Genomic DNA, 14,145 nt, shown 5'->3' with positions numbered 1-14,145 from the left:
CACAGATAGCTGGTCAAATATGGGAGTTCAGAGGCCTAGTATTTGTTGGCCTAGAATTGTTGGCCACAGAGAGTGTTTTGAAATTGAGACTTTTAGATAAGTAACTTAAACTTCTTGGAATGGGTGCTGATACTGTTTACAATAGGAAAATACCTTAAAGCCAGATTTGGTGGGCAGAGTCGTGTAAACATGTACCTAGATCATTAAGGTATTTTATGAAGTCATTTTAAGGAGTTTATGTATCATTCTTAGATATTGGAAACACTGCTGTAAATGTTTGCTCATATGTTACTGGATTCTTTTATTTTTTGGTAGCCTCAAAAAAGTAAAATATCTCTTACCACCTGAACACTTTGATATGTTACAAAGCTTAAATAGTTAAGCAATAGTAAAAAAGTTTGAAAAACTAAGAGGGACTAACTGACATGTATACAGTCACAGGATTCCCCTAACTTCTTTGAACCTTGTGCTTTGTTGCTGTCAGATCTAACATCACATCCAGTCAGTCCCTCCATCTTCCAGGCCACACAGCACTTTTAGTCTTGCTTTGCTTTCTAGGGCATCTAGAGATGCTTATTACAGAGTAACAGATTTACATGATGGGAGAGATTTGAACCTTTGATGATGCTTTTAGCTCCCTTATCCTATTGCTTAATACATACGACTTCTGATTACTTGATCCCTTGGGAATTGTGAAGTAAGAATGGATAATTCCTTCATTTTTTTCTTTTTTCAAATGGATTGTGATCCCTTCATCTTACATAAGCCTGTGTAACAGATAATTAGTGGTAGTTTGTCATTTAAAAAGGAAATGATAAATACTGGGAACTGGAAAATAACGGCTGTGGACTAGTCTCAGACCTAGGTTTGGATCCCAGTTTCGCAACTTCCTGTGAGACCCATGCAGGTTTCTTGGCTGCTCCAAGCTTGCTTCTTTGTCTGTAGAAAGAGAATGAGAGTACCTGCCTCCGAGGGCAGTCGGAGGGTTGAATGAGATGACACGTGTAAATATAGCACTCCACTCCATGCTTAGCACCAATGTGGCTTCTACTGTGAGCCATGGGCTCTTTGTAGGCTCTGGGAATACAGCACTGACCAACACTGGGTGCCCCCCATCGAGAGATGCTGACTTTCTAGGGGCGCCTGGGTGGCTAAGCGTCCAACTCTTGATTTTGGATCAGGCCGTGATCTCATGGCTCATGGGATCAAGCCCTGAGTTGGTCTGTGTGCTGATAGCACGGAGCCTGCTTGGGATTCTCTCTCCGCCCCCCGCCCCCCCCCCCCCCCCCCCCCGTCCCTACCCTGCTCGTGCTTTCTCTCTCTAAATAAACAAATAAACATTAAAAAAGAAAAGATACTGACGTTCTAGCGGAAGTCTCTCTCTAGCCTTTGAATTTACAAAACCCCTGTTCTTTGACAGAAGGGTTTGGATAGATGTTATGCAATTTAGCTTGTCCTGTAAAACTATGTAGAATGCAGTCACAGCATGAAATGTGTTGATGAACAGGGTAGCATTCTGAACATTGAGAGATCGTGTATAAGGAGACAAATGGAATGTTGTCAGCCAGATTCTGTACACGTTCTTCTTCTGAAATAACCACAGCATGCCTTTTATCCTAAAACTGGTAAAATGTTTGAAAAGTATTTGTTGAATTCTCTTGAACTTCCACTAGAGGGAAGCCTAACCCTATTCCTTTATTAAAGTTTAAAATGTTAAGGGCTCGTCTGAGTTTTCACTGTTGCTTAGTTTATTTTCAGTGACCTACTTTGAAAAGACTGTTCTCGTCATCCAGAAGAATTTGTGAATTCTTCGATAACAAAGTGCTGTAAGAGAGTGACAGCCATATACTGAGCTTCTGTCTTTCTTTTGCTCCGACCTAACCTGATAACGTTGTTTTGCTTTCTTTTTACAAGTTGAGAGGGCGTCTGGCAGGGAGACTGCCACAGCTGCAAGTGTTCCGTGAACTAGATTATTTTATTGTTCAGGTTATTTCTGAGATTAGACCGATCAAGAGGCATATTAACTCTCTTCAGACACCTTTTCATGTACTACAGAGACCTCGTTTGTTCCATAATGGCTTTTGCAAATTAATGCACTTTTTAAAGTTCCTCGTTACCATACTGTCACTGCCGTATTATCTTAGTACATAAAAGAGTAATGGAAGCATTTGAAGAATCTTTCAAGTCTTTTAGTACCTGGCCTCTGTGACCTCTGGGTTTGCAACCAAAGAAGATTTCTTTCTTCCTTGAGGCTAATTAGTGTGTTAGAAAAGTAATCACTAAGTATGAAATCATTTTAGTGTGCCAGCCCATTCTTTGTATATCAGTGGTTCTGCTGCAGATAATACGTATTTGAGACAAATGGCACAAAGAAAAATTCCAAAGAGAATCACTCTTCCTCTGGGACCATCTCCCCACAAAGATTTGTGAAGCTCTTTCCTGCACAGCTGTCAGGCATTCCCACATGGCTTTTCACAATAAAACTCCACCTATGTTTTCCATTGATCGCTAAGTGAGACATATGCTGTTGTTACAGTGAGCAAAACGGTCAAGTCTGAGCTTCTTGTCAAGGTATGTTTGTGTCTGTGGAGGCCTGCTTATGTTTTTATGTACACACGTTCTCTATGTGATTCATTTCGTAATGGGAAATGAGAAGGCTGTGACAGGGGCGTTCAGCTTCTGCCATTTAGGTGTAGTATACGATATTCAGAGGACATCATCCTGTATATGCTTGTCATTATCACTTAAAGGGTTTTTTTTTTTAAGTTTTTAATTGATTTTTGTCAGTACAGTGGATCTATGTTTGATTACTGATTTCAAGCCTGTTAAGAATTAAAATGGAAAATTCCCATTGCTTCTACTGTTGTAGCTCACTGATTTGGGCTTTATGTGACATACTGATGACAGAGTGTCATCGTGTTGTCTAATGTTTTCTAAGTACTCTGCCCATGTTTAATTTATTCTTTTTATAAAATTCAGCATAGCCTTCTAATATTTAAGTTAGAGGAACATGAATCATGCATTTGCTTTTTTGGTTATTATTTTATGTTTTGGTGGGATAGAATCATTCTTAGTTGAATTTGGTTTATATCCTTTGTTTTAGGGGATACAAAGATACAAACATATAATTATTACCCATAAGGCCCTCACTGATTCCTGAGAGAGAGGTTAGTACACAAATGGTTGTATAATATCAGAACATAAGTTCTGTGTAAGGGTCAAAGATGTGTGGAAGCTCAGGGGAAGAGAGAGCCCTGCAGCCCAGAGGAGGAGTAGCACCACCCCCCTCCCCCGCCCCGGACCCCCCAGCCTGCAAGGGGAGCACGAGGTTGGGCAGTAGAGACAAGCAGAGGCATCTCAGGGAGACAGGTGGAGTCAGCGAGACAGGAATATGAACCACTCATCTTGGAGTGGTGAGTGGTCCTTAAGGTAAGAAGTGGTGAGACTGGAAAAGTAGGTTGTGGCCCCAGGAGGGGTGGGGTTATAGATTTCCGGGTACTAAGTTAAGGAGTTAAACTGGATTCTTAAAGCGCTCGGGAGCCTTTAACTTTCCAAAGGAGAGAACATAAATATGGATTTGATGGTAGCAATAAAATGGCCCCTGAGTCTCCCAAGTATTCTAGATCTAGATTTGCCATTCAGAAACATAACGACAGGATGCTGTCATCCAATTAGGAAGGACATATGGTTTGTTTGTTTCTTATATAGTAGTTCCAGGTTGGTACTAAATCAGTCACATGTTTCACTTGGTCGCTATTTTATTAACCCAAGTATGATCTGGGATGGTAAGTTTCATATGTATCTAGAAGAGAATTTCTCTCCATGAGAAATTAATTGGCCTGCCTGGGAATCAAGTCATTTCATTCAAGTTCCCAGCCTCATTAGCTCTATAGCCAACCAACAGAGCTAGACTCTAAATAGAAATTGCCAGCTGTCCCCCCTCCCCTCCAAAATTATACACACACACACACGTATATATATATATATCTTCAAATATAGAATAATTATTGCTTCCATTACTTATTTTCTTTTTAGGAAAATCATTTGAAATTCAGCCCTCCTCACTTAAAAGGGATCTTAAGTCTAACAACATGGTTTAGAGTATAATTTATAGGTATTTAAGTTTGCTAGAAAAAAAAGAAACTTTTATTGATTTTTTTGGGGGGGGGTCTTTTAGATCCATAGGTGTTTACAACATGATCATTACTGGTCTACAAAATTACTAGTTTTAAATGACCTTTGCAAAACTTAGCTAATTTTTATACATTTTTTTCCCTGCATTTTTTATGGTCAGTTTTATAAATTTTTTTTTTCAACGTTTATTTATTTTTGGGACAGAGAGAGACAGAGCATGAACGGGGGAGGGGCAGAGAGAGAGGGAGACACAGAATCGGAAGCAGGCTCCAGGCTCCGAGCCATCAGCCCAGAGCCCGACGCGGGGCTCGAACTCACGGACCGCGAGATCGTGACCTGGCTGAAGTCGGACGCTTAACCGACTGCGCCACCCACGCGCCCCTATGGTCAGTTTTAAATTACTTACTGTCAAATGCTAAGTTAGGTATACTTTGTATTTATATTTATTTGTAAGTATACAGTATTTATATACTTTACCCCCCTGGACCCTTTTGACATCTTTGCAAGATGTGAGTTGTTAGCCCTTTTTTCACTGATGAGATGTCTCCCCTCATCTGTCAGGAGCAGAGCTGGGTTTCCAAGCTATGCTTCAAAGCCCTACTCCTGACCAGTCCCCTGTAAGCTAAGGATGACAAGGTAACGTGCATGATGCTGTAGGAACCGAGTAGCTTATAGAGTTAAATGGATTCCATATTAAATTTAATTATTCTAGTTCTTATCACTAATCAAAGTGAAATAGCCGTTTCAATAATCCTATTAGCTGTGATCCCCTTTTAAGACCCTGTCAAGCTGGTTATAACAGAATGAGCTGAATATTGCTTCTTCAGGGCCAGTAGTACCAGCTCTGACACTAAGGCTCCTATTAATTTTTCCATTTAGTGTAATAACAGAAAATAATCTAAACAGCAATGAATATAATAACATTATTTTGCTTGTTTTCCCCCCGTAAATTCACTATGTACTGTTCAAATCATTATTGAAAATCTCAGATTCAATTCCTCATTGATTGACACTTAGAGTTTGCATATTGTTCGAGGTAAGGCTTTCCATAATCATATATATTAACAGTCTTTTGTAGCCCCTGAAGATACATTCAAAACTGTTATGAACTGCATTATCATCAGCCCTTTGCAGACTTCCCAGTGCTTGACAGTGTATCAATATAAGTCAGTACCTAAAATGTCTTTGAAGAGGAGTGCTAAACTGTCATCACGTTTGTACTTTTCAGTAACATTTTATTTTCCACCCCAAATCCGTGTCTTTAAGCCCTAAGCCTTACCAAATAGAAGAGGAGGGAGGTTTTATAGATAGCATAGATATTTAGTCAGATCTTTGGATCAAAGATTAATGACACAAACAGGCCAAAATTTGCATCCTAATAAACCTAGAACTGCAAGTTGAAATTTGAGGAGTTTGCTTCCAACCCAGATGCCAACAAAGCTTATTTGGAAAGTCCTCAAAGTCTAGTGGCTACGTGAAGGAATTCGATGCGCAGAAATTATAACTGGAGAGCGGCACAGCCAGCTTACTCCTTGTCTGCTGCCCCTTGTCTTCCCCACTGGGTGGCTGTGACTTCCAGATTTGGGAGTCGGTCTCTTGCTGGACCTTTCCCTCACTCTTCATCATCTGTGTTAGAGGCCACTCTTTTGAGTTTCCCGAGCATCGCATGCCTCGCTCTGCCAGGCCATGTTGTCTCTGAAATATGTCTCCCCTCTACTTTAAGCTCGAGGGGCACAAGGACTGTCTTTTTCATCTCTGTATCCCAGGATCTGGCGCATGTAGTATTTGGTAAGTGGCCGCAGTGCTGTTTGGGTTCTAACATCTTTGACGTCTAAAACTTCTCTGCTGTCTGAGAAGACAACCAGATTCTCCCTTCTGCAGCTATGAAGCCTTGGTTCACTTGGTCCCCTATCAATTCAAAATGACTGTTGTGTAAGAGAGACTCGGTTCTGATTCCCAACTGCCCTTCAGTAGCTAGGTGACCTTGTGCAAGGCGGTGAATTAATTTCTGCAGACTTTGGTCTTGAATCTTTTAAATGAAGGATGTGACTGCATAATCTCCGTGTTCCGGTGAAGCGGAGAGCTCTGTGGCCTTAGAGGTACAGTAGAGACCGGCAGAGCTGTCTCTTCCCCACCACCCGCGACCTGTGCTTACTGAGCACCTGTCCCTTCTCTGCCGTGACTTGTGAAGATTGACGTATATCATTTGCCAAGGCAAAACAAGTGCTCTGCTCATGTAACTTAGAATCTCGAATTTTAAATCATGCTTGGTATAATTTGTGTTAATTCTAATCTGCCATATTCTCATTTGAAAATTGATTATTCACATGTGGTAGATGGGATCGTTAGGATATCACGTGAGATAAATCCCAATGCTCTGTTGCCTCCTCATCCTGGTTAATAGCGTATTTAAAGTGTGTTGGAAAATTACGTCTTGGAAATGAAATCTAAAAAGAAGCTGCAGACAATTTGAAGTGTATTTTAAAGTGGGTCAGTGTGTTTTATTTTGCTTTAAGAAAGCTTAACAAAGAATCTTAAATAAAGGCAAACCAATTTCAGCTTTTAACTTTTGGACATTTTTTTCTTTCTTTTCTCCATGATCGAGGATTCTGATTGTTTTTGTTTTATTTGGACCTTATGTACTTTCAGCTCATTTAGAGGCTAGCTTTGAGGAAGTAGAAGACCACCTGCTGAATCTGGAGAATTTATGTGGACAGTGTGAATTAGAAAGATACAAACATATGCAGTCCCAACAATTGGAAAATTACAAGAAAAAGAAGAGGTGAGTTTGCAAAATTGGTCAACAGTATTCATTTTACTTGCTGTTCTTTGTAAGTTTGGGCTGATGAAAGACAAAGGTCGCAACTTGTAAAGCTCATTAATAAGCTTTCCAGAACATGACATATACATACATATGAGTTTTGGTACCCCTGTCTGTTGCCATTTTATGGAGATGGGCTCTGGAAAGCTAAGGGTAGGATAATTGGGGCGCCTGGGTGGCTCAGTCGGTTAAGTGGCCAACTCTTGATTTCGCCTCAGGTCACTATCTCATGGGTTCTTGAGTTCGAGCCCCGCATCAGGTTCTGCTCTGACGTTGTGCGGAGCCTGCCTCAGATCCTCTGTCTCCCCTCTCTCTGCCCCTCGCCCCCTCAAAAATAATAAGTAAACGTTAACAAAATTAAAAAATGAGAGGGGAGCAGAGCAACAGGCAAAGCTTTCCCAGAAAGCAGGAGCCCTGACCTCATTTTCTCCCAGTGGCATGTCTGGAACTGCCTTTTTCCTTTTCTTTCTTTTCTCCTCCTTTATTATTAGAGCAGGAAGAAAAGGAATCAGAGCCCAGGCTGTGGAAGGAGATTCGTTGGGTTTGAATCTCTGCTTTGTCACATTCTGGCTGTGAGACCTGAAGCAAGTTAGTTGACCTCTTAGCCTCGATGTCACCAGCTTGTAGTGAGGATAATAATATACCAGCCTCATTGGGTTCTTGTGAGGATTAAATGAGGTAGTAGTTATCAAGTGCAGAAAGTGCTCTGTAAGTATTAGTTATAATCAGGATTGTTGTCATTGGGCTGATGTGAACTAGATGCAGGAGAGAAGCCCCAGGGTGACAGCTTGTGGAACCAGCTACAGCGTCCCATGCAGTGCCACCTGGGATAGGGTTGGAAGGTCCACGGGTGGTCCACGGGCAGTCCACAGTAGCCGACAAGAGTGCCCAAGACAGTCCACCGTCTGCCCTGTGCAGAGCGAGGAGTGGAGCTTTGAGGGGGTTTGCGATAGGTGCAAGGAGACAGAAGTCATGGGGTTGGAGTCAGGGTTAGGTCGAAGAGCAGACATAGAGGGAAAGGGAGAAAGATGGGTTAGGCAGAGCACCCTATTGATTTTAAGATTATTGGTAAATTGAGGGGTGCCTGGGTGGCTCAGTCGGTTGAGCGTCCGACTTCGGCTCAGGTCACGATCTCATAGCTCGTGAGTTCGAGCCCCACATCGGGCTCTGTGCTAACAGCTTGGAGCCTGGAGCCTGCTTCGGATTTTGTGTCTCTCTCTGTGCCTCTAACCCACTCGCATCCTGTCTCTGTCTCTCTCAAAAATAAACAAACATTTAAAAAAACACTTAAAAGGTTATTGATAAATTGAGTAGTTCTGGATCTAGGGTGTGGTGATTATAGGAGGAGGGTGTTGTTGACACCCACAGCAAGTGCTGTTCACTGGAGTGCAGGAAGTAAGAAGGGGAAGCTGATATATAGGTACTGTAGATTATCACACTGATGTCATGGTTTTCTAGAATAATGCCAAGGGATAGAGCAGAGATGAAAACTGAGTATTCAGAAATTTTCAGTCAGGTCCTTGTGTTCCATCCTAGGGATGGGTCTTAAGTGTTACTGAACCATAAGGATCACCTGGGTGGTGTTTAACATGGAGACTCCTGGACTCCATCATTGGACTGTCCCAGTGCCAAAGGAAATTCCAGCAGTTTTGCTGTAGACAAGCATTCCAGGTGATTCTGATATGCGCACTTCAGGGAGAGACCTTTTGAGAGACAACCAGGAGAAGGTGGGATTGGGTTGTGTGCAAGCTCTAAATGGAAGAGCTTCAAAAGGAGCTCCAGGGGGGGCTGTGAATAAAATTGTTTGCAGAAGTTTGTAAGTGTATGAATTTTTCTGGAGGTGCTTTCTGTAAATTGCATTTGCCTACATAGATTACCAGAGTGTAGGTGGCAGCATTGAGTATGGAGTCCTTGTCAGAGAAGCGACTTTGGAAGAGGTGGGTGAGTACTGGGACCCAGGGGGTTTCAGACTGAAGCACTGGGGCAGGAGGGATGAAGAACTTTCCCTCAAGAACAGTAGAGCAGGGGCACCTGGGTGGCTCAGTCGGTTAAGCGTCCGGCTTTGGCTCAGGTCATGATCTCACAGTTTGTGGGTTTGAGCTCCGCGTCGGGCTCTGTGCTGACAGCTCAGAGCCTGGAGCCTGCTTCGGATTCTGTGTCACCTTCTCTGTCTGCTCCTCCCCCACTCGTGCTCTGTCTCTCTCTCTCTCTCTCCCCCTCTCTCAAAAATAAATAAACATTAAAAAAAATTTAAAAAAAAACAATGGAGCAGAGTTAGAGATGGTTCAGCTGGTCTACAATTTTAAATGCAAAAGGAGGGAAATACTCTGTTGTGAGGATGTTAATCATATAACTTAAGTTTATTTATAACACAGGTTTCAAGGAGCCTGGTAGGAAGGCTTAGAATTTTGAAAGGACATTTTTTCTGGAAGTTGGGCAGTTTGGGTGCAGGTCATGTGACCCTAGGAGTTACATGGCTTCTCCATCTGTAAAATGGGGAAAACAATAGGACATTATAGGGTTATTTTAAGGATTCAGTTGGTGTAGTGCTTAGAATAGTGCTTGGCACACGGTAGGTGCTATGTCGGGTGGCCAGTGCTGGCTGACTTATAGGAGTACTTGTTCAACTGTGAGTAGATGGGTATTCCGTATTTTTATGCCGTTATGTTTTGTAGCTACTTGAACACAAGAATTATATGAGCATTGTGGCTTTTCTATCCATATGCATTATGATTATTTGAAACACCTTATGTGATACTTTAATATGTAAAATTAAATTTCAGGTTTTCCTAAGTTGGTTAGACAGAAAAAAGTAATACAATGTGGAACAATGAGATTTTATATCATTCTTTTCTTCACTTTCACCCAGTGACTTAAATATATTTTAATTAGTGCATTCCAATTTATATATTATAAAACGAAAATTAACTTTAGTGTTTGGAGAGCAGCATCACCTGTCATTTAAATGAAAGCCAAAGTGCACTGAACAGGTACATTTCACGTAATTGAAATGACAGAGTATTCGTCTTTCAAGAGGTAGAATTGTGTAGTACCAAGAGTGTGAGAGGACCCAAGTCCTGACTTCCTTCAGTTACCAGCTTGGGCTCAAGCCATTCTTCCTTTTGTGTGTTACCCTGTTGTAAAGCTTTCCTTAATCTGGAACCTTCTTGATTAGCATCTGAAAGCCTTCTAAACAAAAATTACCTCTTTTTAATAAACTTAGATGTGATAAACAGATTCATTGGTAAGCGCCTGTTACTCTGAAATACGTAGGAAAAAATAGCCTGGCTATGAGGACTCCAGTTTATAATCAGTGGCTTGAAATCTACAGGTAAAATAATGGTAAATATTTTCATACTCTGACAGGCCAAATTTTTAAAATTTATAAAATTTACTTTCTATTTCTCAAGGACAGCATCAAGTTAATGTAAAATGCCTTAACAGTTAAACCTAAGTTTTTTGGTGAGAAATTTCAAAGGTGAAAAGTTTAAATTAACTTGTACTTTGATTTTCCGAGACTTTGTCTAAAAAATATATATATATATATATATATATACAGGTATTTATCTGTTAATACTTAATAGTATCTTTATAAAGTATCTATTAATAAGTGCCAAAGTATTTTGTATCTAATTGTCTAGTGACAGTGCCTTGTGATTTAAAGTCTTTTTTAATCCTGAAATGATGATTACTATGGCTTTAATTCAAAATTATTAACAGAAATACAGTTTGTTTTGGTTATTGTGGAACGTTCTTGAAGACCTAAGCTTGAATTTCTCCTCTGCTATTTGCTGCCTGTCTGACCTTTTGCACATGACTGATCTTTGGCTTCCCTATCTGTAGAGATAATGATCCTTTCTTGCAGGGTTATGGAAGATAAGAGACAGTTTTGTTTTGTTTTAAGGGCCAAATAAAAGCCTTGCACATTTAACTCACAGAATCACTCATAATTCTCAGTTCTAGTTAACTTTCTAAGTAAAATAGTGGAAATGTTGAGTATGAAACATTGCTCAATACTATTTATAAACTGTCATCTTTCTGAAACCTTTAACCTATTTTAATAAGCATATAAAAGGATGAAGTCTTTTTTTCAAAGAAATTGTTTTTGAAGCAATATATGTAGTCAAGCTATACACACACAGACACACACATACATGTATACCTAAATACATATAGTTGATTAATTCTTGGTTGTAGGATAAATAATTTGTTTGGGTTGACAACACTGAGAAAGTAGAGCAGTTTTATTCAGTCAAGATTCAGATTGATCAAAATTGTCTTTAAATAACCATGTACAACATTTATTATTCAGAGATGTCTTATTTATATTTCAGCTTCTTGGTTACTTCAATCTTGTATCAAAACTGGGAATGTGATGAAGGCTGCCGTAATGACACCAAAGTAGTTTAAATTGATACAGATCTTCCATGTAACACCATGGGTTGAACACAGTCACTTGTTTTCACTGTAACTTTACAGAAACTTTACTTTTTAAAGTTACAATTCACACGAACAGAAAGACTGTAAGAGGAAGTGGCAGCAGATAAGAGACGTTATCAACATTTTGGAAAACAGATAAATGAGGAGCAGTAGCTGACAGTGGGGCAGGGAGGGGTGTAGAAGGGCCCAGATGTGAAGCATCTGGTGTGTCCCATGGGATTCTGGAAGGGCTCACGAAATGAAGGCACCTAGAATCTTGTGTTGGAAGTACACATGTGGAGAAGATACCCCCCCTCCTCTGCTCAGCCTCATGGTCACCCCAGCCCCAGCTCATCAAGCCACATAAGGTTGTTCCTGAGAGGCCCCAGACTTCGAGTCTAGACACGTTTGAGGGCAGGTGGAGATACTGTTACAGTTGGCCCTTTAAACAATGTGGTGATTATGAGCGCCAAGCCCCCACACGGTTGAATACCCCTGTGTAACTTTTGACTCCCCCCAAACTTAACTGCTAATAGCCTACTGTTGACCAGAACCCTTACTGATAACATAAACAGTTGATTAACACCCATTTTGTATGCTATATGTGTTGTTATTTTTTTGAGAGAGATGACCCCGTGGCAAGCAGGGGAGGGCAAAGGGAGAGAGAGAGAATCCCAAGCAGACTCCACTCTCAGCTCGGAGCCTGAAGCCGGGGCTGCGTCTCAGGAACTGTGAGATTGTGACCTGAGGAGAAATCAAGAGTCCAGTACTTAACCAACTGAGCCACCCGGGTGCCCCTGTTTGTAGGTATTCTATGCCATATTCTTACAGTAAAGTAAATGACAGAAAAAAATGTTACTAAGAAAGTCATAAGGGGGGCACCCAAGTGGCTCAGTCGGTTAAGGAGCCACTCTTATTTTCGGCTCAGGTCATGATCTCACAGTACAGGAGATCGAGCCAACCACCTTGGGCTCGGAACTGGGTGTGGAGCCTGCTTAAGATTTCTCTGTTTCCCTCTCCCACTACCTCTCTTCCTGCTTGTGCTCGTGTGCTCTCTCAAAATAAATAAAGATTTTTTTAAAAAAATCATAAGGGAAGAGACATTTACAGTACTGTACTGTGTTTATTTTCAAAAATAATCTGCGTATAAGTGGACCTGTGCCATTCAAACCCGTATTGTTTAGTGGCCAACTGAAAATTGAAAACAGAGAGGTCAAGTGAAAGTCTGCATATCAAACGGTAGGGCTGTTTAGGCCTCTTTCCTCACTGGCTCCCAGAGCTCTGGGAGCCAAACTTTCATCCCCTGTGCAGATTATTGGAGGGCTCATCTGAGATATTGACCAGCCCAAGAGGAGAGACCTGCCCATGTGGGCGTTTGGGGGAGTGGTCTGATGAAACAGCAGGGTCCACACCTTAGCACCCTCCTGTGCTGAGCTCTGTACTTGTGTATGTGACTTCCAGTCGGCTTTGTCATGCTTCACTCTTCAGTATGAATGGACAGCTGAGGAAGAATATCCAAATGAGGAAAGCTTCCAGAGTGAAAAGGGGCAAAATAAATAGGAAATAAACTAATAATAGTTTGTGATGCCTTGTAAGAGACCATTTTGCATTTATGAGACATGAACAGGATGCTACAGAAAAGAAATAGAGAACAAGAAAGAGCTCTTAGAAATAAAATATATGATAGCAAAAGTATAGAATTTCAATTGAAGCATTGAGAGATAATGATCAGCCTCTGCGTAAGAGAATAGAAAAAAGGAAAAGCTGGGTGCCCGGGTGGCTCAGCCGGTTAAGCATTGGACTTTAGCTCAGGTCATGATCTCAGTTTGTGAGTTCAAGCCCTGCATCGGGCTATGTGCTGTCAGCGTGGATCCCACTTTGGATCCTCTGTCCCCCCTCTCTGCCTCTTCCTCACTCGTGTTCTCCCTCCCTCTCTCTCTCTCAAAAATAAATGAAGTTTTGAAAATTGAAAAATACAGCAAGATTGGGGCACCTGGGTGGCTCAGTTGGTTAAGCTCTGACTTCGGCTCAGGTCATGATCTCATAGTCCGTGAGTCTGAGCCCCACACCGGGCTCTGTGCTGACAGCTCAGAGCCTGGAACCTGTTTCAGATTCTGTGTCTCTCTCTCTGCCCTTCCCCTGCTCGTGTGCGCGCTCTCTCTCGCGCTCTCTCTCTCTCTCTCTCTCTCAAAAATAAACATTAAGAAAAAAAAGAATTTAAAAATACAGCAAGAAAAGAAAAGCTAAGAATGTGGAGAAAGTAAGAGAATTCCTGAGTCTCCTATCTTACTACTAGAAACTTCAGAAAGAAAGAGGGAAAAAAGGCAAATTAACAAAGACCTAATACAACACAGTTCAGACTGAATGCTATGAATGAGTTTGGAGGGACCCACCAAGTACCTGACAACATGAATGGAAAAAGATCCATTGTCAATACATATTGTTATAAATTTCACTACAGTAGGAATAGAGATCATAAAAGCCTTCAGAGAATTCTTAATATTAAGGTTCAGGAATCAAAAGGAACTTCAGCTTTTCAGCAGCACCCCCAGAACTGGAAAATGATTTTCACTTCATATTTACTTAGCGACATTAGAGCAAGGAAATGTTCATTTCCAGGTGGACAAGGACTCAGATTTCGCTCATGCGCACGCTGTATCAGGAAACTGTGGGAGGACGTGCTCCACCAACAAGAGAGTACAACAAGGAGAAGGAAGAACGGACACAGAAGAGGGGTGCATTGCAGTGAGGATCCATCCCCTTGAGAAGAG

The 14,145-nt window shown here is 41.3% G+C and overlaps 1 protein-coding gene across 3 annotated transcripts in view; it reads left to right on the top strand.

Annotated features, from left to right (window-relative positions):
- Nucleotides 1-14,145, top strand: part of DTNBP1 (dystrobrevin binding protein 1) — a 131,875-nt gene that overhangs the window by 37,405 nt on the left and 80,325 nt on the right. For all 3 annotated transcript variants that reach the window (XM_053223186.1, XM_027040339.2, XM_053223185.1), the window contains one exon: nt 6,784-6,916. In XM_053223186.1, the coding sequence (XP_053079161.1) occupies nt 6,784-6,916 (133 nt within the window). The remainder of the gene's footprint in view (nt 1-6,783; nt 6,917-14,145) is intronic.

The sequence above is a fragment of the Acinonyx jubatus genome, chromosome B2, assembly GCF_027475565.1.
Source record: "Acinonyx jubatus isolate Ajub_Pintada_27869175 chromosome B2, VMU_Ajub_asm_v1.0, whole genome shotgun sequence".
NCBI lineage: Eukaryota > Metazoa > Chordata > Mammalia > Carnivora > Felidae > Acinonyx > Acinonyx jubatus.
Note: the sequence above shows the minus strand (reverse complement) of the source record. Positions and strands in the feature narration are given on the sequence as shown.